At 44.8% G+C, this 20,657-nt stretch overlaps 1 protein-coding gene across 4 annotated transcripts in view; it reads left to right on the top strand.

The window, feature by feature from the left end:
• The first annotated feature begins 1,939 nt into the window (after positions 1 to 1,939).
• Positions 1,940 to 20,657, top strand: part of CAPN1 (calpain 1) — a 65,952-nt gene continuing 47,234 nt past the window's right edge. The window contains exons 1-5 of one of the 4 annotated variants that reach the window (XM_006136584.4): positions 1,940 to 2,075; positions 2,283 to 2,466; positions 12,525 to 12,626; positions 17,300 to 17,597; positions 18,825 to 18,894. In XM_006136584.4, coding sequence (XP_006136646.2) covers positions 17,331 to 17,597; positions 18,825 to 18,894 — 337 coding nt within the window. In that variant the 5' untranslated portion in view covers positions 1,940 to 2,075; positions 2,283 to 2,466; positions 12,525 to 12,626; positions 17,300 to 17,330. Of the gene's footprint in view, positions 2,076 to 2,183; positions 2,519 to 12,524; positions 12,627 to 17,299; positions 17,598 to 18,824; positions 18,895 to 20,657 lie in introns of those variants that run through there. The other 3 variants (XM_025178174.2, XM_006136583.4, XM_075939138.1) reach the window with 3 other exon arrangements.

Below are 20,657 nucleotides of genomic sequence, written 5' to 3'. Positions count from 1 at the left end.
TAGTCAAAACAATAGAAAAGAATAAAATTGTGAAGCATGTAGAAGAACATAATTTGTTGGACAAAAGTCAATATGGTTTCTGTAAAGGGAAATCCTGTCTTACTAATCTATTAGAGTTCTTTGAAGGGGTTAACAAACATGCAGGCAAGGGGGATCCAGTAGATATAGTTTACTTGGATTTTCAGAAAGCCTTTGACAAGGTCCCTCACCAAAGGCTCTTGTGTAAATTACATGGCCATGGGATAAGAGGGAAGGTCCTTTCTTGGATTGAGAACTGGTTAAAAGACAGGAAACAAAGGGTAGGAATAAATGGTAAATTTTCAGATTGGAGAGGGGTAACTAGTGGTGTCCCCCAAGGGTCAGTCCTGGGACCAATCCTTTTCAACTTATTCATAAATGATCTGGAGAAAGGGGTAAGCAGTGAGGTAGTAAAGTTTGCAGATGATACCAAACTGTTTAGGATAGTCAAGACAGAAGCAGACTGTGAGGGACTCCAGGAAGATCTCACCAAACTGAGTGTTTGGGCAACAAAATGGCAAATGAAATTTAATGTGGATAAGTGTAAAGTAATGCACATCGGGGAAAATAACCCCAACTATACGTACAGTATGATGGGGGCTAATTTGGCTACGACAAATCAGGAAAGAGATCTTGGAGTTATCGTGGACAGTTCTCTGAAAACTTCCACACAGTGTGCAGCGGCGGTCAAAAAGGGAAATAGGATGCTAGGGATTATTAAGGAATAGAAAATAAGACCCAGAATATCTTACTGCCCCTGTATAAAACTATGGTACACCCACATCTTGAATACTGTGTACAGATGTGGTCTCCTCACCTCAAAAAAGACATTTTGGCCTTGGAAAGAGTTCAGAAAAGGGCAACTAAAATGATTAGGGGTTTGGAACGGGTCCCATATGAGGAGAGGTTAAAGCGACTGGGACTTTTCAGTTTAGAAAAGAGGAGACTGAGGGGGGGATATGATAGAGGTATATAAAATCATGAGTGGTGTGGAGAGGGCCGATAAAGAAAAGTTATTTATTAGTTCCCTAAATAGAAGAACTAGAGGACACCAAATGAAATTAATGGGTAGCAGGTTTAAAACTAATTAAAAAAAGTTCTTCTTCACACAGCGTGTAGTCAACCTGTGGAACTCCTTGCCAGAGGAGGCTGTGAAGGCTAGGACTATAATAGAATTTAAAGAGAAGCTAGATAATTTCATGGAGGTTAGATCCATAAAAGGCTATTAGCCAGGGGATAAAATGTTTGTCAGAGGCTGGAGAGGGATGGCAGGAGACAAATCGCTTGATCATTGTCTTCGGTCCACCCTCTCTGGGGCACCTGGTGCTGGCCACTGTCAGCAGACAGGATACTGGGCTAGATGGAGCTTAGGTCTGACCCAGTACGGCTGTTCTTATGTTCTTCTCCTGGTTGTCAGCAATGAGCAGAACTGACAGAGTCATGTGTATGTACTTGGGGCTGGACTCTGCATTAGGAGAGATGGAAAGAATTTGGGGGGGAGGAAAATTAAGAAATCACCCAATATCCTATGCATCTGGGGGAGCTGGGCAGGTTATTGCACAGATAATCCCAGCTGGCTTTTTTCTGCAACACTCTGCCAAAAACACAGAGAAAGGATAGAGGGGCAGGCTTGGGTGGATCGGGCTGTGGGACAGATTCTGGGGTATGTGGGCGGGGTGCAGGGATCAATGGTATCTGGGCACTCAGGTGTGGGTAGGACCTTAGACATGAATGTTACGTACCAGGATCCGAGATGGAAAGGGATTAAGCATTCTTGGGTATCTAGGAGCAAAGGTCTAAGAGAACTAGAAGCTCAATCGTGGGGTTTGAAAAGCAGCTCTGTGTCCATTTTCCTAGCCCTTACTCTGGTTCTCTGACGTAGGTTTGACAGCTACAGATTTATTCTTTATGAAAGCGGCCTTTGAAGGGCCGGTTCCGCCCCTCTGGTGGATATTACCAGTCCCTGGACTTTCCCGTCCTCCCGAGAGTGAGTTCTCACTGCAGCTGCAAGGAGTCTGTTGCAATGCGGAGAAGAAACTGCAGGGAGGAGAGGAGAGGTGAGGTGGGGAGTGTGACCGGAGCTGAGAGCGCATCAACTTCGGAGTTATAAACACAAGCTCTCATCGGCCCCCGCTAGCCCTCTACCGATGAAGCGACGCCTGCTAATCGCGCGGTGCTCCTGGGAGAGAGGATGGGGGGCAATGAAATCCTGGGCGCTGCCTGCGCCCCAATGAGTCTCCTTTCCTGTTCTCCTTCCTGCCCAGGCCCCAGTATCTCGCATTCGCAAGTAGCGGTCTGTGTGGGCGCCGGCAAGAAGGAGGAGTCTGCAAGGGAGGAGTCGCCGCGAAGAGGCAGGGGGTAAACTCATGATTTTCGATCTTCCTGGTTTGGAAGGATTCGCTCGGCTGGGTGTACACGGATCAGGACCTAGTCGGCGACTCCCGGGAGGTAGGTTGCTTTTCTTCAGATGCGCCTGCCACTAAAACGAGTTGCTTTCGAGGTGCGTACTGCCTGCTCTGAAGGGTTTTACAAACTGAATTGCGTTGGGGAGGAAGCTCCTTTCAGCTGCCAAATGTAGATAGTTTCAGTTCTGGCAAACACGCTCTCTTACACAACCCCTAGCCTGCTTTGCAGCTTTCCCAGCACTGGAGGGTTTACAGATCAGAATCTTTTGCTTTCATTTTCTCTCCATGGTAATATTTCCTTTTTTAAACTGCAAAAGCCCTAATTATTGATTTGTTTGCCGAAAACTTGGGCATGGTGCCAAGCTAGTGACCCTGCTCTTCACTGACAGTAAGCTTTTCCCTGGTCTGGGGAGAGAAGAGGTCTGAATTTTTGTTGGAAGTCTGAAGTTTCTCTGCCACTCTTTACCTTGCCTCTGCTTGTGGGAATGGTCTCAGAGGGGTAGCTGTGTTAGTCTGCAAAAAACAACCAGGAGTACTGTGGCACCTTAGAGACTAACAGATATATTAAGGCATAAGCTTCATGATGTTGGTTTTCCCCATGAAACATGATGCCCTAATAAATCTGTTAGTCTCTAAGAGTACTCTGCACACTTATTTTGAAATAAGCTAATCTGGAATAGTTATTCTGAAATAGTTTATTTCGAAATAGCACATTTACACTGCAGGGAAGCTTCAAAATTAGTCCAAGGCCGGCTTCCCTAATATAGATGCGCTATCTCAATTTAGAGCCCTAGGAGGCACTGGGGAGGAATAACTTATGGCCCTGGTGAAGGGCTATTTCAAAATAGCAGCAGTGGAGCATCTACAGATGCCTTAAATCGAAATAGCTGTTTTGGAATAGGCCCTATTCCTTGTAGAATGAGGTTTACAGATTTCTGAATAAACCGTCAGTTATTTCGAAATTATTTTGAAATAATGGAATGGCTGTGTAGACACTCACATTGTTATTTTGAAATAATGTTAGTTATCTTGAAATAAGGGTACAGTAGAGATGCACCCAAAAGTGCCACGGAACTCCTTGGTTTTTTGTGGGAGTGGGGTTTTCACTAGTCCCAATAGGTCTGCCCACCCTGGAAAATTTAAGAAAGAGATGAAAGGAAATTGGTAATTACATGGAGCTTTCTATTTAACACATTAATGCTGACCACACCTGTGTGAACTAGCTTCATCTATTTCCTTGCATGTAAAGTCAGACTAAGGAGGTAGAGAGAGGATAAGGTTTACATCCTCAAATATATTTTGGTGCTCAACTCCCACTGATTTGATTGAGACTCTGGGTGTAAGTGATTTGCCCAAGGTTAGTCGGAGACACTAACAGAGTCAGCAATGCAGTCTTGCCCACCCTGTCATCCCTATATCAGCTCCCTCTTTAGAGGCTGTCTCATTCATAGCTGATCCCAGTAGAGCACCATGGAACTTTCAACCACTTTGTCTGAGATGTCCTTAAATCCAGTCCCATCTATACATAATGGTAGCTGTGCAAGTATATGTTCCTTGAAGTAGGAGGTGCTTTGAGAATGTAGCCAGAGGGCTTGATGTTTGGCAGCAATGCTTGGAGGCTTCCTGGTTGACATAGTCAAATGAGCCTGAAGGAGTTGGGTGCTGAAATCAATGGGATTTGGGAACCTCATTCCCCTTGTCTCCTTTGAAAACCCCAGAATATGTTTTCATCTCTTCAACTGAAGACACTGTTTCTTCCAGCCTTCTAAGCCTTGTCTGTTCCAGATTTTGATGTCAGGTAAGAAATGTAGAAGGAAAGAATTGTTGAGCAGTGCTGTCATCTGGGCTGCATGGTGGGGAGACAGGCTTAGCTGATGGCACTGCATCCTTTTTTCAATCTGAATTGGAGAATTATGGAGAGCTCATAGCCAAACCCTCCAGCACTAGGGGAGGAGCAGGACTGAAGAGACCTTTGCCTTGTGGACACCTCTTTTATGGTGCTGATGTCCTCATTCAATCTCTGGTTATTCAGCTAGGGTACATTTAGACTACAGGCTTTAGTTGACAGAAGTTTTGTCGACAGATACTGTTGACAAAGCTTCTGTCAACAAAGAGCGTCTAGACTACATCCAGTTCTGTCGACAAAGCAAGCCACTTTGTCAACATGACAGTGTAAATGCAAAGGACAGTGCAGATGCAATAACGCCTTCTGTCGACAGAACTCTGTCGACAAAAGGTGTTATTCCTCATAGAATGAGGTTTACAGCCATCGACAAAACTGCTGAGTTCTGTCGACGTTATGTCGACAGAACTCAGTGGCAGTGTAGACACAGGTATAGTTTTGTCAACAAAAGTCCACTTGTAGTCTACCCCCCCCCCCCCCCCCCCCCCAGTGTACTATGCTATCAAGCAAAAAGTTTTATATTCCTCCCACCTGCGGATTTGTTTTGGGTCTGTTCCAAGTCTCTTCACAGTCGACTCACCAACCATTGTTACTAGTGTCTGGTTGGGAACTCCATCGTTTCTGTATTTGCTGTTGAACAGTTTAAGCTGCTCAAGGCCCAAATGTGAACCCCGCATTCTTCTCTATGTTGGCTTTTCTAATAAGCGATTAGCATGCCCATGAAAACAGCTGACATTTGAACACAACTGTATTAGAAAGGATCAAGACCCAAAGAGCTGGATCGTTTTTGCTCTAAAGAAGAAGGATGAGAGGACAGATTGTCTGCCTTATAATTAGGGAGTCAGGAGATCTGGGTTAAATTCCCAAATAAGCTATAGATTCCCAAATTATGACTATTTTTTCTTAACCTGTAAAATGGGGATAATGATCTTCTGTTTATCGGTTTTGCTTATTTAGATTGTAAATTCTCTTGGGCAAGAGCTACCTCTTGCTGTGTGTTGGGGCAGTACCTGTCCCATGGCCTCTGATCTTCATTAATGTTACAGTAGCAAAAATAATAAGTGTAGGACATAGCATATAAATTGTAAATGTCTCTAGGCTCTTGTGCCAGTTCCTTGGGAGGATCTGGAGTTGTTCTGCTCATTTGTTTGACCCAGCTGGAGCCGAACGGAGGGATTCAAAGTTCCTTTATTTAATAAAGTTTTCTTACACATGAGAACTGGGTTATTCAGTTGTTTAATCCTGGCACCTTCCCAGCTCTTGTGGCCTTCTGGCTCGGGTTGAAAATTCACCTTTTCAATACTAACTCCGAGGGCTAGAAAGTTACTACTTGTGCCCAAAAGGAAAGGAGTAATTTTGGGTGTGCCTAAATGAAATAAATGTGTGATGCTAAATGAGTAGTTGTGTCAATTAAAAAGATTTAATCTTACTGATAACTGGTTGATGTTAATATATAAAGCCTTTAATAACCTAGATCTAATTTATTTCTTTAGTGTGTACTTATTTAGATCCAATGTACATGAGTGTATGCCTCTTTGCACATGTCTCTCCAAAGCAATTGAGGACAAATGGGTTGTCCTGGCAGTTTGTGTGGTTCAGACACCTTATTTAGTGGTTTTCTTTGATTGTGTCGAAGGCTCCATGGATCATTTTGGCTTGTAATTTTGTATCATTGTTTCTTCTAGAAAAACTTATTTTTTCCTCTCAGACAGTTTTGTTGCCATGGCTGGTTTCTCTGGGTTGAGCTGAAGACTTTTTAATGAAGCAAAGGCCTTACAAGATCCCATGGCTGGAAGCTGAAGCTAGCTAAGTGTAATGTAAACAGGTTAATTAATGATTCTTACGATGTGATGGATTCTCCATCATGTAGAGTCCTTAAATCAAGTTTCGAAGTTCCGACAAGATATGCTGCAGTTCAGTACAAGGTTTTGGACTTGGTGTAGGAATGTCATGCAGGAGGTTTGACTAGATCAGGGATGGGGAACCTTTTTTTGTGTCAAGAAGCACTGATCTACAGAAAAATCAGTCAGGAGTCACACACAAGTGAAAAGCAACCCCCCCCCCCCAAAACAACAACAAAAAAACAAAAACACCTCACAGACCTGATCTGATCCTCAAGTGAGAAGGAGAAAAAAAAAACCTCTCAGATGTGGCCCCCAACTGAGAAGTAGGAAAAAAAGACTTGCCTCCCTCTCCTCAACCTCCAGCTCCACAGGGAGGTTGGAGGGAAAAGGAGGCACTGAGGCTCAGGGTTTACCCCCATGGCTAGATTAACTGTTCTTGGGGCTCAGGACTAATAGATTTTCTGGAGTCCTCCTAGGCTCTGGGGTGGAGCCAAAAATGTGTTTAGTGTACAGGAGGGGGCTGCCTGGGAACCAACATGGGGTAGGGGTTCAAGGTCTGTGTGTGAGGTAGCGTGCAGGAGCAAACTGGGGGTAAGGGGGTGGGGCCTGGATGGAAGGGAGAGTGCAGCACCGGTGTGGGGGTGCAGGATCTGGGTGGGGTACCAGTGCGGGCTCACACTATTGCGAGGTGGGAAGTCCCAAGTCTCACAGGCCAAATTAAAGGAGGCCTTGGGCTGGATCCAGACCCGCAGCCCGTAGTTTCCCCATTCCTGGACTAGAGGATCACAACAGTCCCTTCTGCCTTAATGTATATCAGTTTTTGTTCATCTATAGGCTCTTAGAGCATGAGATGAGTGCCTTATAAATTATTACATAAATGAGTGTTGCATGTTGTGTCTGAGATGTGTATTGGGGATGGGGAAGATGTATCACAAACACATCCTGAATCTAGAATGCTTGGTCACCTCTGGTTTTCTTGGTGTACAGTGGCACTTCCTGTTTTCTAACTGCCCTTCCTGATTTCTCTGCCTGCCTGTCTTCATTTAAATCACACAATATGAGCTGGAGTTTGAACTAAAAATCAGATTGTAACTGGGAGGGTTGCATTTTGGGGTTCACACAAGCCAGTAAGGGGTTTGGTCACAGTCTGCCTTATAACCCTGGCCACTCATGCACTCACATAATATTGGACAATCTATTCTAGTACTTTTAGGAATGGCATAAAGCAAAACAGGTGATCCTTCACCTGACAGGACAAGGAAAACCAGCACCTTGGACTCCATGGGGACTCTAGCAGACACTAAACTGTATAAGCTGGCAAAGAGACAGGGTTTGAGAGAATCCATCTTGACCAACGACTGTCTTCCTAGATAGTTTTGGTTCTTTAGTTGCATATTTTCACGTGTATTTGTAACCAGTTCTACTTTTATCACTAATCACTTGACATCAGTAATCCATGTTCTTTCGTTAATAAACATTGTAGTTTTCCCCATGGGTTCCCAAACTGGGGGGTGTGCCTTCTTGGGGGGGTGAAGAAATTCCACGGGAGGGCGCGAGACGACTTAGCCACACACACCCCTGTCAATCCCACCCCAAGTTTTGCTGCTATTTTTTGGGAGGGGGGGGCCTGAGGGTTCCTCAAAAATCAAAAGGGGGGCGTGATGCCAAAAAGTTTGGGAACCACTGTTCTAAATCATTAGTGCTTGGGAAGTTCAGTGAAGCGTGCACTTCTAGAAAGCTGGCAGATAGAAAAAGCTCTAATATCTGTATAAACAGCAGACCTAATACTTTTTCTGTGAGGGTCCTGTGTAAGGAACCGGTTGGAAAGGCACTAAGATCAGAGTGGGCAAAGCCAGGGTGAGGCTTGTGGGTTTCTCTCAGGATATAGAGCTGTGGACCAAAGCTGCATATGCACAACACATCCAGGGTGCCAAGACAAATGGTGACCTGATCCCCTACTGGCCCTGGAGGACCTCAAAATGTCACAGAGTGTTAAGAATAAATGAATTTCAGTGAGCAGGTCAAAAAAGGCAAATTAGGACAGCAGTGGCGGAGCCTGTATTGGTCGAAATGCCTGGACAGTGGCATAGGGAGGGGGAAATGCTAGTTATCCTCTCCTCCCCCACACTCAAAAGAACAAGACACAAGAGGCAACTCGAGCTAGTAGTGGCTAAGGCACTGACCTAGGAGCCAGGAGACCGGAGAACTATTTAACACATGTCCTCTAACTTTCTAACTAACCGAATTAGACTGTAAAAAGCAGGGAATGTCTCTTGCTATGTATTTATATGAAACCCTAGCCCAGTGAAGCCCTAGTCTTGGTTGGGGCATCGGGCACAATTGCAATAGAAATTCAACAAGAGAAAGCAACAATCAACTTCCATCATAAAATGAATATAAGCCAAACACTCTTTTTTTCTTCATATCAGCTGAATGTGAATGCTTTCCAAGGCACAGAGGGGACATCAGGGTTCTGATTTTTGGAGTCACTTACAATCAAATGTACTTTAGATTAAATCTCACCTGGGCCTGCAGAAGTTAGATGTCCATAAATAAGTTCTTTGCTGAACTGAGGACCATTGATTGGTTTCTCCCGATAAACACTTGCAAATTTTGATCCTTAGTAATGCTAAGTGCCTGGAGCCAATGTGTTTCTTCAACACACCCTTTGTAATGTGATACTTTATTTCAGAGAGCACAGATGTTCTTGTGGTGACTCATGAGTTATCCTACATCCTTCAGGCACAGACCTGTCCGAATGTTAATGCAAATACTTCAGGAGTAGATGGGGGAGGGGGAGGAGAAGGTAGTAAGAGTAATATAGATTCAATCTTATGGAGACAGGCTTGTGTGGAATCATTGGGATAAATTCCCACCACAGATGTAATAGATTCACGGGTTAACTGATTACTCAGTAAGCATTAGGCTTACCAGAATGCTCACTAAGTAACTGGTTAATGGTTGCGCTTAGGGTTGCCATGTGTCAGTATTCACCCGGACAGTCCCGTATTTTTGCCTCCTGTCTGGTAAAAAAAATTCAGAAAATACTAGACACCTAAGATATCTGGTGTTTTCTGATTTTTTTCCCCTGGCCAGGAGGCGAAAATGCCGGGCACCTGGCAACCCTACAAATACTCAGCGTCCGGCCTCTTCCCCCACCCCACCCCGTGCTCCCCCCATCATCTCCTGGCCCCCAATACTCCCTGACCCCAACCCCCATGTTTACTTGGTTCCGCACAAAATGGCTGCCAGCAAAAGACCAAGGGGAAGCAATAACTCCCCTGGGTCTTAGTGCTCAACCACTCCGCTGTTCCTATCCCTTCACTCCCTCTTAATGCTGTTTTAATTTTTTTTTAAATAAATCTTGGAGTCCTTTTTTTGTTTGTTTTTTGTTCAGCAACTTTGGTCTCCCCACCCCCCTTTTTTTTCTTCAACAGAAAATATTCCCGGTGTTTTTTGGGGGGTGGGTGGGCAGGGGAGGCGGGTCTTCGGTATTTTTGTTTCAAACTTAGTTGCACTGGATGGTAGGAACCCACCTGTATTGGTCAGGGTAGCAGGCAGGGTTACAATGGCCCCAGGCAGTGACGGGGTGGTGCCCCAGCCAAGCCTGCAGCGGTGGCCTCGGCTGTAGCTCAGACCCCAAATCATGGCTGTGCCCGCAGCCCTGGATCATGGGTGGGAGCAGGTGGGACCCAGCTCCCACTACATTGCAGTGGCCCTGGATCCCAACATAGGAGACCCTCCTCTCCTGTGGCTGCTGTGAGCCCCCAGCCAACCAATGGTTAAATTACGAAATTATATAATTTTAAATGTTTAACCAACTGTTTTGAACAATGTTTACATTCCTAATTCCTAGCTCTTTGGTTGTTTATTTGTATGATGGTAGCACCTTAGAGCCGCAGTCATGGATTAGGGCTCCATTGTGTGAGGTGCTGTGAAAACACAGAACAAAGAAATGGCCTCTGCCCCACGTGCTTGCACTCGAAAACTGTCTACATTGGCGCTTGGCAGTGCTGAAACTTTCTGTCTTAGGGGTGTGAAAAACACACACCCATGAGTGCAAGTTACAGCACTGTAAAGCACCAGTATGAACTAGGTTGGGAGCCATGCTCCCAGTACTGTTAGCTCCTCCCCTCGTGGACGTGGTTTATATAGAGTGTCAGGAGAGCCAGTGCTTTAAACTTTAAGTGTAGACAAAGTCTGAGATGCTGTCAATCAGCAGGACAGGCAGCAGTCACCGCATACCAGCTTTTTAATATTGTCAAATTACTTGACTTGTCTTGTGACCTTGGGCAAGACCCTTCCCCGCCTGTTTTCCCTGACAGACTTTGTTTTCTGTTTCAGCTGTAAAGTCTGCAGCAGGGTCAATCTTTTTTACTATGAATGTCTAACCCAGTAGGGCAGAGATGTCACTTGGAAGCTGTAGGTGCTACCATAACACACATAATGTGTAGTCAGAAAGGCCCCGCTTTGCTGCTGTTTAATTGCAGTAAGATGAATAGATTGGTTTTTAAAATGATTGACAGCAGTTGGGTCCCTAATGTGACTGTTATATCTTATGCTAAGGGAGAATGTTTGAACACTGTAACCAAATTAGTTTGGATCATGGCTCTGTTGAATGTGGCTTAGCTGTAGTGTGGTCAAGGCTTAAGAACGCAGAATGCAGTTACTACTTTCCTGGTGGTTCCTCAGTGCACAACATGACATCAAAACCAGAAGTGCTTGCAGAATGCTGCCTCCTTATTGTTCACATTGCAGGAGTACCTAAAGCACGGGTGGGCAATAACTTTTGGTGGGGGCCACTCCAAGATTTTGGAAAGTGGTCAAGAGCTGCATTTTTCTGTGGAGGCGGTGTGGGATCAGGATGGAGGTTGGGTGCAGAAGGGTGTACGGGGTAAGAGACTTGAGTGCAGGAGATGGTGTGAGGTCTGAGAGGGAGTTTAGGTGAAGGGAGGGGGTTGTGACCTGGGTCGGGGGTGTGTGTGCAAAGGGTTTGGTAGGTGACTTGGGTCAGGGAGTTGGAGTGCAGAAGGGATGGGGTGCCAGAGGCAGGCTTTGGCTGGGAGGCACCTAAGCATCTCCTGGCCAGCAGCCCTGCAGCTAACCTAAGGCAGGCTGGACTCCCTACCTGCTGCAGCCCCAGAGCATGGATAATTCACCTACTCCTACTACATGGCTCTCAACTCCAGGGGAGGAGGGAAAGAGTGGCTTGCGCTACCCCCATCTCCCCAGGCCATTCTTTCAACTCCTATTGGCTGATTTTTTCTGGCCAATAGGAGCTAAGATATTGGTTGGGCTCAGTTCCTGTTGGCCAGTTGTTTCCGACCAATAGGAACTGAAGATTGGGCTGAGGTTAGAGAGATCACCTGAAGCCTCCCCCTCCATTCAGAGTAGAGAGTCACAAGGAGCAGCCCTGCACTTAAAATGGTAGCTGCTGTGTGCTTGAGGGTCTCACGATCCAGTGGCTTGGCAAGAGATATCTTGCCCACCCCTGACCTAGGGACATCAAATAGTGTCAGGATCAAATTGAGCTGGGCTCTGCAAATACATATATTGAGAGACGAGTCTAAGCAGACAACAGATAGGATAAAGGAAGTAGTAATTCTCCACTAAAAATAGTCCCTAGTTTTGTCCATTGAGTTTGAGAAAAGTACTGATGCCTGTTTTGCCTTTGTCCACTAAATCAGGTTTGAAAACACCTGTCTCAGCAGATTAGTGCATACATGTTTTACCCCTTTGGAAAACACAGTCACCAGTGAAAGAGTTGAAAACACTGTTTAGGCCAAGTGCCTGGGTGTACAGAGGTTGACTCTTTTGCAATTTTGTAACATGGTTTAAAACTGGTAGCAAAGACCGGTCTGAAGACAAGTTGGGCCAGATTCTCAACTGCTGCTGTTTACTGTACTGTCATAACTCTGACTGACACCAGTTGATGATCTGCCTCACTGCATGACAGAAATATCAGCCTGGAAGTGCTGGGTTCTAGAGAGACCTACCGGAGTTCAGTTCCATGCTCTTAGTCTGAGCCCACCATGAGGTTGCCAACTGTGCGCTTGTGGTTTGTGTTTGTTCCCTCCTTTTTCCTTGAATCTTCTTGATTCACATTCTTTTCACAGTTAGTAAGCAGAAAAGGAGCTAATTGTGGGTGTGGGAATTGCTGTTTATTACCCAGTGTTCCGGGTGGCTTGCCAGTACTGCAGGTATGGTATATTTATCATGTAATTAATTCTGCAGTTGCAGGACTTGGTGATGTTGGGAAGCATGGCTGATTTTATCCCCTGGGGTTTTTTTCTTGCATGCTTAGTTCTATGAACAACTCGACTACACTAATTGGAATAATTCTATTGGTTGTAGGGATGGGTTATTCTGTATGTGAACAAATTCTGAAGTAACTGAAGAACGCTCAGCCACTCTAGAGTGCTAGATTCCTCTACTGTCTGTAAAGCTCTTCCTGGGGTAAATAAAACATTTCATCTGCTAGAACCTTTTTGTCTCTTTTTGGGAAACTTTGGACATGACACTGCATTTGTCACCATTCTGAAGTTAAAAATAGCAATAATCAATCAACTCATGAAATTCCAGTCAAGCTCCATTGTTTTCTATAATCCAGAGGTTGCTACCTCCTTTTACATTGTGTTCTAAATCCTGCTTGCCAGCTACTCAGTTGTTGGTTCTGTTCAGAACATTATGCCATAGTCTGGAGGTGCTCAAACTCCCACTGAAAGCCTCTACTCCCTTGGCCCCTTTAACTCCCCCACAGGTAAATCTGGCATTTTCAAAGGGATGCCACTAATTTAAAGATAAAACTTCTGGCTTGAGTCCATTGCCCCAATTCTGTGCCTTTGCTGAGGGGATACCAGAGCATCTGATCCAGCAGAACAGTGGTGGTGATAGGCTGGCTCAGTGGTATGATCAACACATCAGGTGACAGTCTCAAGGGGATCTCTGTGAGCCAATCTGTCACAATAGCATCAACGTCCCACAAGGTGTAGAATAGTGATAGAAATGTAGCTGTGTTAGTCTGGGGTAGCTGAAGCAAAATGCAGGACAATGTAGCACTTTAAAGACTAACAAACCATCTTGTTAGTCTTTAAAGTGCTACATTGTCCTGCATTTTGCCACAAGGTGTAGAGTGCCTGAAAGTAGCATGAAGGACACTGGGGTGCTTACCCACGTTGGAACGTAATTTTGCTAATTCAGCTTGATGCTGCATAAATAGACACAGGATGCTAGCACAAATGGCCATGTGTGAACAAGCTTTGCCTAAATAATTTTGTTAGGACATGTCTACACAATCACTTATGTTGGAAGATCTTTTGCTCAGGGATATGAAAACACACACCCTCCCCCAGCTACAGAGAGCCAGCACAGTGCTATGCCAGTGTGAAACACTGTCCGACTGATCATTGAGCTGATTTTATTATGTCAATGGGAGAGCTCCCTAGCGGCATTATACCAACAGCACAGCTGTATTGGTATAGCTGTGCTACCGTAAGCTTGTAAGTGTACATATGACCTTAGTGGCATTATGCCCACTGAACATTTACTGGTACAGATGGGCTAGCATAGACAATGCCTTACAGGTAGCGTAAGAGAATTGTATGTTTTAGGTGAATCCTTCATAGAGCAGGGGAAAGTAAAACACTTGTAAAGTTAAGTATTGTTGGAAGATATCTATTCAGCTGAGAGCAGGTCCATCTGGGAAGGTGAGTGTGACGGCAACCCCTAGGTGGAGCCTGAGACTGGGGGATGCTGTGCCCCCTTTAACTCTCCAGCTTGGACTGCCTCACAGTTTGTTGCTAGGGACAATCATCAGCAACCCCTTCAGGACCTGTTGTCACTCAGCACCATAGACACTCTAATGGATAGGAGGAGTGCTCATCAGCACCTTGTGTCTATGGGGTTAAGCTCAGGTACTTAGCAAAGGTGTTGGCCAGGGGGCCAGGAGAACCAATCGAGATAGAAGGTTGACATTTGAATTGGACATAGGTTCCCTGCCTGCTTTCTTTGTGTGGGAGAGAAACCAGAATTTTAGAGAGACAGAACGATTTAAACCCAGGCAGGAGTACCATGCTCCCCATGGAATTCAGGGCATGGGAGTGGACCGAACAAAGAGAAAATTAGAAATAATAGGGAAATGTGAATCCAGTCGAGTTCAGGGTAATGTTTCCTTATTTTGTGGTTTGGATTGAATTGCTCTGTGTGATTCTATGAATTCCCTCCCCCCTTTACCATCTAATCATTGTGCCAGAGTTTTTTCCCCGTTTTAATTTGTTTTCCTTAGTTGCTTTGTAACATCTAGCAACCAAGTATGCTTTATCAAGTTTGTCTTTTGTTTTGTAATAAAAATCACTTCTTTTAAGGTGATGATTTTGTCCTGGAAGATCTGTCTGTGTGCATCTGCACGCCTCTGAAGGAGGGGTCAGCTACCAGAGACTGCAGCTTGTTTTTCTCTTTTTTTCTTTTTTGCAAGCTCTTTTGTGGCAAAAGAGCTTGGGGTACCCCTGGGAGTGATTTCAAGTGTTCATCCCCAGTTTTAAGGATAAAACCACTTGATTATGGCAGCAAATCCCCAACAAAATCTGTGTATTGTGATTCTGTGGGGGAGTTTTTGATAACAAGTGTCTGTAGAGGCAAGGTTTTGAGCCCTTTACAGGTCCCCATCTTCTGCACTCTGAGTACCAGAGTGGGGAACAGCCCTGACAGGCACTGACTCCCTGGATGCTCTGGGACTGGAGTGCACACGGGAAAAAATTGACAAGTGCTGAGCACTCACCAGCAACCTCCCATCAGCTTCCAGCCTCTCCTGCCTACCAGTGGACCCTGCTGATCACTCCCTTCTCGCTATTTTGTGGTGTTTGGGATGCTGAGGGTAGAGTGAGGAATTGGCATGCTGGAGGGTGAGGGTCGAGCCTTGAGGGAAGCGGTGGAGTAGGAGTGGGGTCTGGGGCAGAACTGGGGATTGAGCATCCCTTGGTTCTTTTCGAAGTTGGTGCCTCTGCTCAGCACAACTGCAAGTGGAACCCTACATGAAGGTAGATTGCATGAATGCTCCCAGAGCTACTCACAAATCACACAGAGAAAGGCCCCAGCTGACTCTCCCCAGATCACTGCACTGTATCTCAGGAGTATACCGTCTTGCACTGCTCAGGACGAGCAATGCAAATGTATTAATTGGTTTTCAACTTCATCCCTGGAAAGTGGACATACGTTAGCCTTTGTAAAACCTGAGCTAATTACCAGACACGTCAGACAAACTCACAGGAAAAGATAAACAGAAAAACAAATGTATTGACTACAAAAGATAGATTTTATGTGACTGTAAATGATAGGCAAAAAGTCAGAGTTAGTGATCAAAATAAATACAATACAGTATAAGCACACAGTCTAAATTTTCAACTCCATTAGATTGGGCAACATCTAGATTAAGCAATTTTTAATAATTAAACATGGGCCAGCCTCCTGTGTTGGATTCTTCAGTCTTCTCTGTGTTCTTGTTGCTTGCAGTATGATTGTGGACAAGAAGAAGGCAAAGTATGACCTACTGTATTTGGTTTTATACCCTTAGTCCATGTGCTTGGAGAATACAAATCCAGGCACATTTGGGGGAGTTCCTGAGTCCCCAGACAAGATAGAGCAATTCCCTTCATGTGGCCTTATGCAAGTGAATCTTTGAATTGTAGCTCCCTTGATGGACAACAGATGCTGATGGTTGTTTTGATACTTGCCTGGGCATTTACTATTTTCTTTGCTGTTGTCTTTGGAGTGCTAATATCTGGGGGTATGTCTACACTACCACCCTAGTTCGAACTAGGGTGGTAATGTAGGCAACCGGAGTTGCAAATGATTTGAATTTCCTGGGCTTCATTTGCATAAAGCCGGGTGCCGCCATTTTTAAATGTCCGCTAGTGTGGACTCCATGCCGCGTGGCTACACGCGGCACAGACTAGGTAGTTCGGACTAGGCTTCCTATTCTGAACTACCGTTACTCCTGGTTCGAACTAGGGTGGTAGTGTAGACATACCCTGGCTGATTCCCCAATTTACAATATGTTTGAGTGATAACCATACAACATAAACTCATAACTTTATATGTACTAAAGATACAAATATTTAGTTAGAATAATGGGTTTCAGCAGTTCATAACCTTTCCTATGACACTTCACATGGTATGCTTTCTATGCAATATTACAATTGCATACAAATGAGGAATATAAGGGTTACAGGGCACTCCCCCAAAGTATAATATATCATGGGACTTAGTACAGCTATGAATGCTCAGCAGGGTACACACTAAGGATGTTAAATATCGGTTAATTGAATAGTTGAGTAACCTCATGAATTCTTATTGGTTAGTCGACTATTCTATAGTTCCTGGGGGCAGGGCTGGCAGCCAGTGTGCTCCAGCCTCACTCCCCAGAAGACCCCACTACTCTGCATTGCTGCCACCGTATCAGAGACAGCAGTGCGGGATGCCAGGTGGGAGCAGGTCCATGAGGGGAGCCAGTTAACTAGTCTCCTTGTGGACCAGCTGCCTGTTGCCCAGTGCTGCTGCCTCTGATAAAGAGGTGGTGGTGTGGGGTGGCAACAGCCCCTGTGTAGGGAGTGGTCTGAGCTCCTGGACCCGGCATGAGCCAGAACTGAGCCGGGCTGCCTGCCTGCCCAGCTCCTAATACACTTTAAATGCAGAGGTTCAGTGGGATAGGTCCCAGACCCATCACAAGCCCAGGACTGAACTGGGCTGCTGGCCAGCTTGCTAAAAAATTTACTGGCAAGTGTGGGGGTGGGATGCATGTAGTCCAGAGCATTAACCTATAAGCTTTTGCTTATCAGTTAATTGACTACACTTTTACATCCCTATTACATACTATGCTTTGCTATTAGGTTCCTTGGCTAAAGCTGAGTAAGGGTTGTGAGGTTCAGTTCTCCACTTCTGACATGGCTAGATGAGCGCTCTTGCAACAACACAGTTGTATCGGTACAGCTGTCCCACTGTAAACTTGTAACTTTACATATGGCCTTACTGTCACTATGCCCACTTAACATTTCCGGGTACAGATAGCTAGCATAGACAAGGCATTAGTGTTGTTATAAGTCATGTGAGAGAACTGTCTATTTTCTCTGTTTCAGTGGTGCTTCCCTAGTCCGGTAGTTGCCAAAGATGGCAGAAGAAATTATCACCCCAGTGTACTGCACAGGCGTCTCGGCTCAGGTCCAGAAGCAGAGAGCTAAGGATCTAGGTCTGGGAAAGCACGAGAATGCAGTGAAGTACTTGGGCCAGGACTTTGAGACGCTTCGGAATGCATGCTTACAGAGAGGCACCCTCTTCCAAGATGACACCTTCCCTCCTACAGCATCTTCCCTGGGCTTCAAAGAGTTGGGTCCAAACTCCTCTAAAACCTATGGAATCAAGTGGAAGAGACCCACGGTGAGGCAAGAATTAATTCCTTCTACGTACTATGAATAGGATGTATTATTTATTTGTTTGTGTCCTATGTAGAGAATCATTCCTGGATTTTTTTCTTTGAGGAACCAATGAAACAAAGAAAATTGGTTGGTTGGTTTGCCTTCCTAAATGTTGTCACAGAGGAATTTTCAAGCCCACATTGGCAGTGTTGTCCAGTGGTTAGAGCCAAAGGAATGGCAACTGCTCTGTTCCTGTTTCTGCCATTGATTTAGATCTTGCCTCCACTGGCAATCCACCCTGATTCCAGCGATAAATGAATGTAACTGTTTAATTAGAGCACAGAGTTTTCCACGTTGTGTCAGATCATTGCTACTAGCTTAGTAACCTGGTTCCTGCTGTTTCAAATCAGAATAATAACCATCTGTTTTGGCGTCCAGCTTCTTGCTGTACTGGATTGAACCATTCATAAGATAAGTCTGGAATCACACTCATAGCAATGGTCCATACCTGGTGCTTCAGAGGAATATGCTTAGTGAATGATACAGGTTTTACTTCTGCAAGCTTGTCTAATCATTATATCATCCAGCTCTCTTTAAAATAAACAGCCTATTGACATATTTATATGGCATTATTCCTGTAGTATCTAAGTGCATACAATGGTGAACTTCTCTGACCTCCAGCAATGGGATGTTCCACTGACTGTTTGCTTTGTGAAAAATGGTTTTCTTTGTATTCCTTTGACATGTGGTGCACCTGTTATTAAATTTGTGACACCCACTATGCTTGTATTATGAGACACAGCACAGAGGAGACACTTTTGTTGTTTGTACTACAGTAGTGTCCAGAGGCTCTGGTGGAGAATCAGGTACTGTACAACCATGCAACAAAAGGACTGTTCCAAAGGATTGACAAAAGTATTTGTATTGCTGTAGCACTGAAAGAGATCTAGTCATGGACCAAAGCAGGATCCCATGGTACTAGGGCCTGGACAAACACCCAACAGTAATTATCTTTGTCCTTCTTTCAAAAAATGTTGTCTCCAAGTAAGATGGTTAGAGTCTTTGGCTACTTACCATACCCACACTCCTAAATGTTCACTGGGCTGCCATTGTAAAAACGAAGCCATATACTTAAGGATAAACTAGTGTAGCCCAAAGGTGATGGCTTTGTCTAGCTGGATTGCATAGCATTTCAAGAACCAATATCTTTGTCACTGAAACCTTAAAAACCAACTATGTTTTGTTTCAGGAAATGTGTTCCAACCCGCAGTTCATTGTTGACGGAGCCACCCGCACAGACATCTGCCAGGGAGCCCTCGGTAGGGATGCTGCTGGGTTCCCTTTGGAGGGTCTCACTTATTGTTAGTGCTGTTGTTGAGAGACTGAGAAGGAGGGAATCTGGGGGCAGAAAATGGATTCTTGCTGCTGGAGGAAGATGGTTCCTAAGTGCTTGCTTGTTTATGCTTAGTGGTTGCATGTAAATGCTGGAACAGGTACATCTCTGAAGGACTCTTAAAACATAACTAGCATCTCTTGCTTCCTTCTCTCATACAGCCTTTAGAAATTGTATGATTTAATCTGTATGTCCATCTCTCCCATTCCCTCACAATTCCTACCTTCCCCAAATTCTGCATTTTGAGGAAGGACAGCCCTGGGGTTGGGGATTTAGCCTGCAAGTCGAGAGACCTGGCTTCAATTCCCAGTTCTACCATGAGCTTTCTATGTGACTGTAGCCCTATCACTTAGTTTCTGAGAGCCTCAGTTTTCACATACCCCAATCCTATGATGAGATCCTTCTGGGAAGACTCCTATATGACGCTCCTGATAACTTCACTGAGGCTCTCAGAAAGACCAGTCCATACGGAGCTCAGTGCAGGACCTGGGTCTTGGGTAAGGACTTGGGATATCAGTGCACAGAGGGGCTTGAATATTCCCTGATTTCCCCCAACCTTCTATTATAGGCTGCCGTGAGGCCTACTGTGTAAATCCCAGTAATTCCTAGCTTCCTTTGCAGCATATTCCTGCATCTGTTCACTGTTCCTAGCCATGCAAGGCTGCATGTGCCCAGTTCTTCTCTCAGTATAGCTCTGGTTTCTAGTGGGCTAATCCAAACCATCAGATCATCAGCTGTAACATTAAATAGTACAGTAGATTGCCGTTAATGTGACATACAGCATCCTTCTCCCTTCTGTGAAATACCACCATTCCTTAACACAGAAAAATGGAACCTTGTAGGGAGGAGAAGGGGAGGAGATAAGAAAGGAAACTGGTCTTTATTTGTCTTGGAGCTACATAGTGAAGAGTCACTGCCCCAGTTCTACTTCTACAAAGAAATTGGATCTATTTGGGACTGACACTGACTTCCCCTGGATAAAAGGTAGTTAGTGATATGGCCAAGGTAGATTGCTTTTCAAGTGGTTTTAAATCTTCTCTGCAATTCATCCAGCAAGAATGTGCCTGACTCAGTAACAATCTCTCTTGTTGCAAGTTATGGCTAGGCCACTGTTGGCACATAGCAGAGAATGGAAAAATGCCACAGAGATATGATTCCCCCAGTGAGGTTTTAAAATAGGCAGAAAGGAAAGACCAGCCCTGCTTTTTGCTGAGATAAAATGATGATATTCTGTGTCTGGTTTCCTTTACTTTAGCTTCTATTCAGTTATATATTTGGGTGCTGTGTGCATGTGCTCTCTCTTCTGTGTAATGTTCTAGAAATTCCCTGGCCTTGCATTACAAAAAATGGATTAAGGAGAATATTTCTGAGCTAGAGAAACCTAGGTCTGGAAATGTACAAATATATGCCATTATCTTTGGCTGGATTAGACTGACTAGTGCAAGTTGGAACCTGCATTTGGATTAATTTAAACCAGAGGGGATGGTACTCTGAAACAAATGGACTCATCTACACAGATAAGTAGTATTGTTAAAGCTGTACAACCCCCTCCACTTTCCCTTCTTCTCCAGCGTGGCAAGAGGTTGTACAACTTTATACAGCAACACTAGTATAAAGGGCTGCATCTAGACTGGCATGATTTTCCGCAAATGCTTTTAACGGAAAAGTTTTTCCATTATAAGCATTTGC

The sequence above is a fragment of the Pelodiscus sinensis genome, chromosome 11 (assembly GCF_049634645.1).
Source record: "Pelodiscus sinensis isolate JC-2024 chromosome 11, ASM4963464v1, whole genome shotgun sequence".
Taxonomy (NCBI): domain Eukaryota; kingdom Metazoa; phylum Chordata; order Testudines; family Trionychidae; genus Pelodiscus; species Pelodiscus sinensis.
The sequence above is the reverse complement of the archived record's forward strand: the minus strand, read 5'-3'. Positions and strand labels throughout refer to the sequence as shown.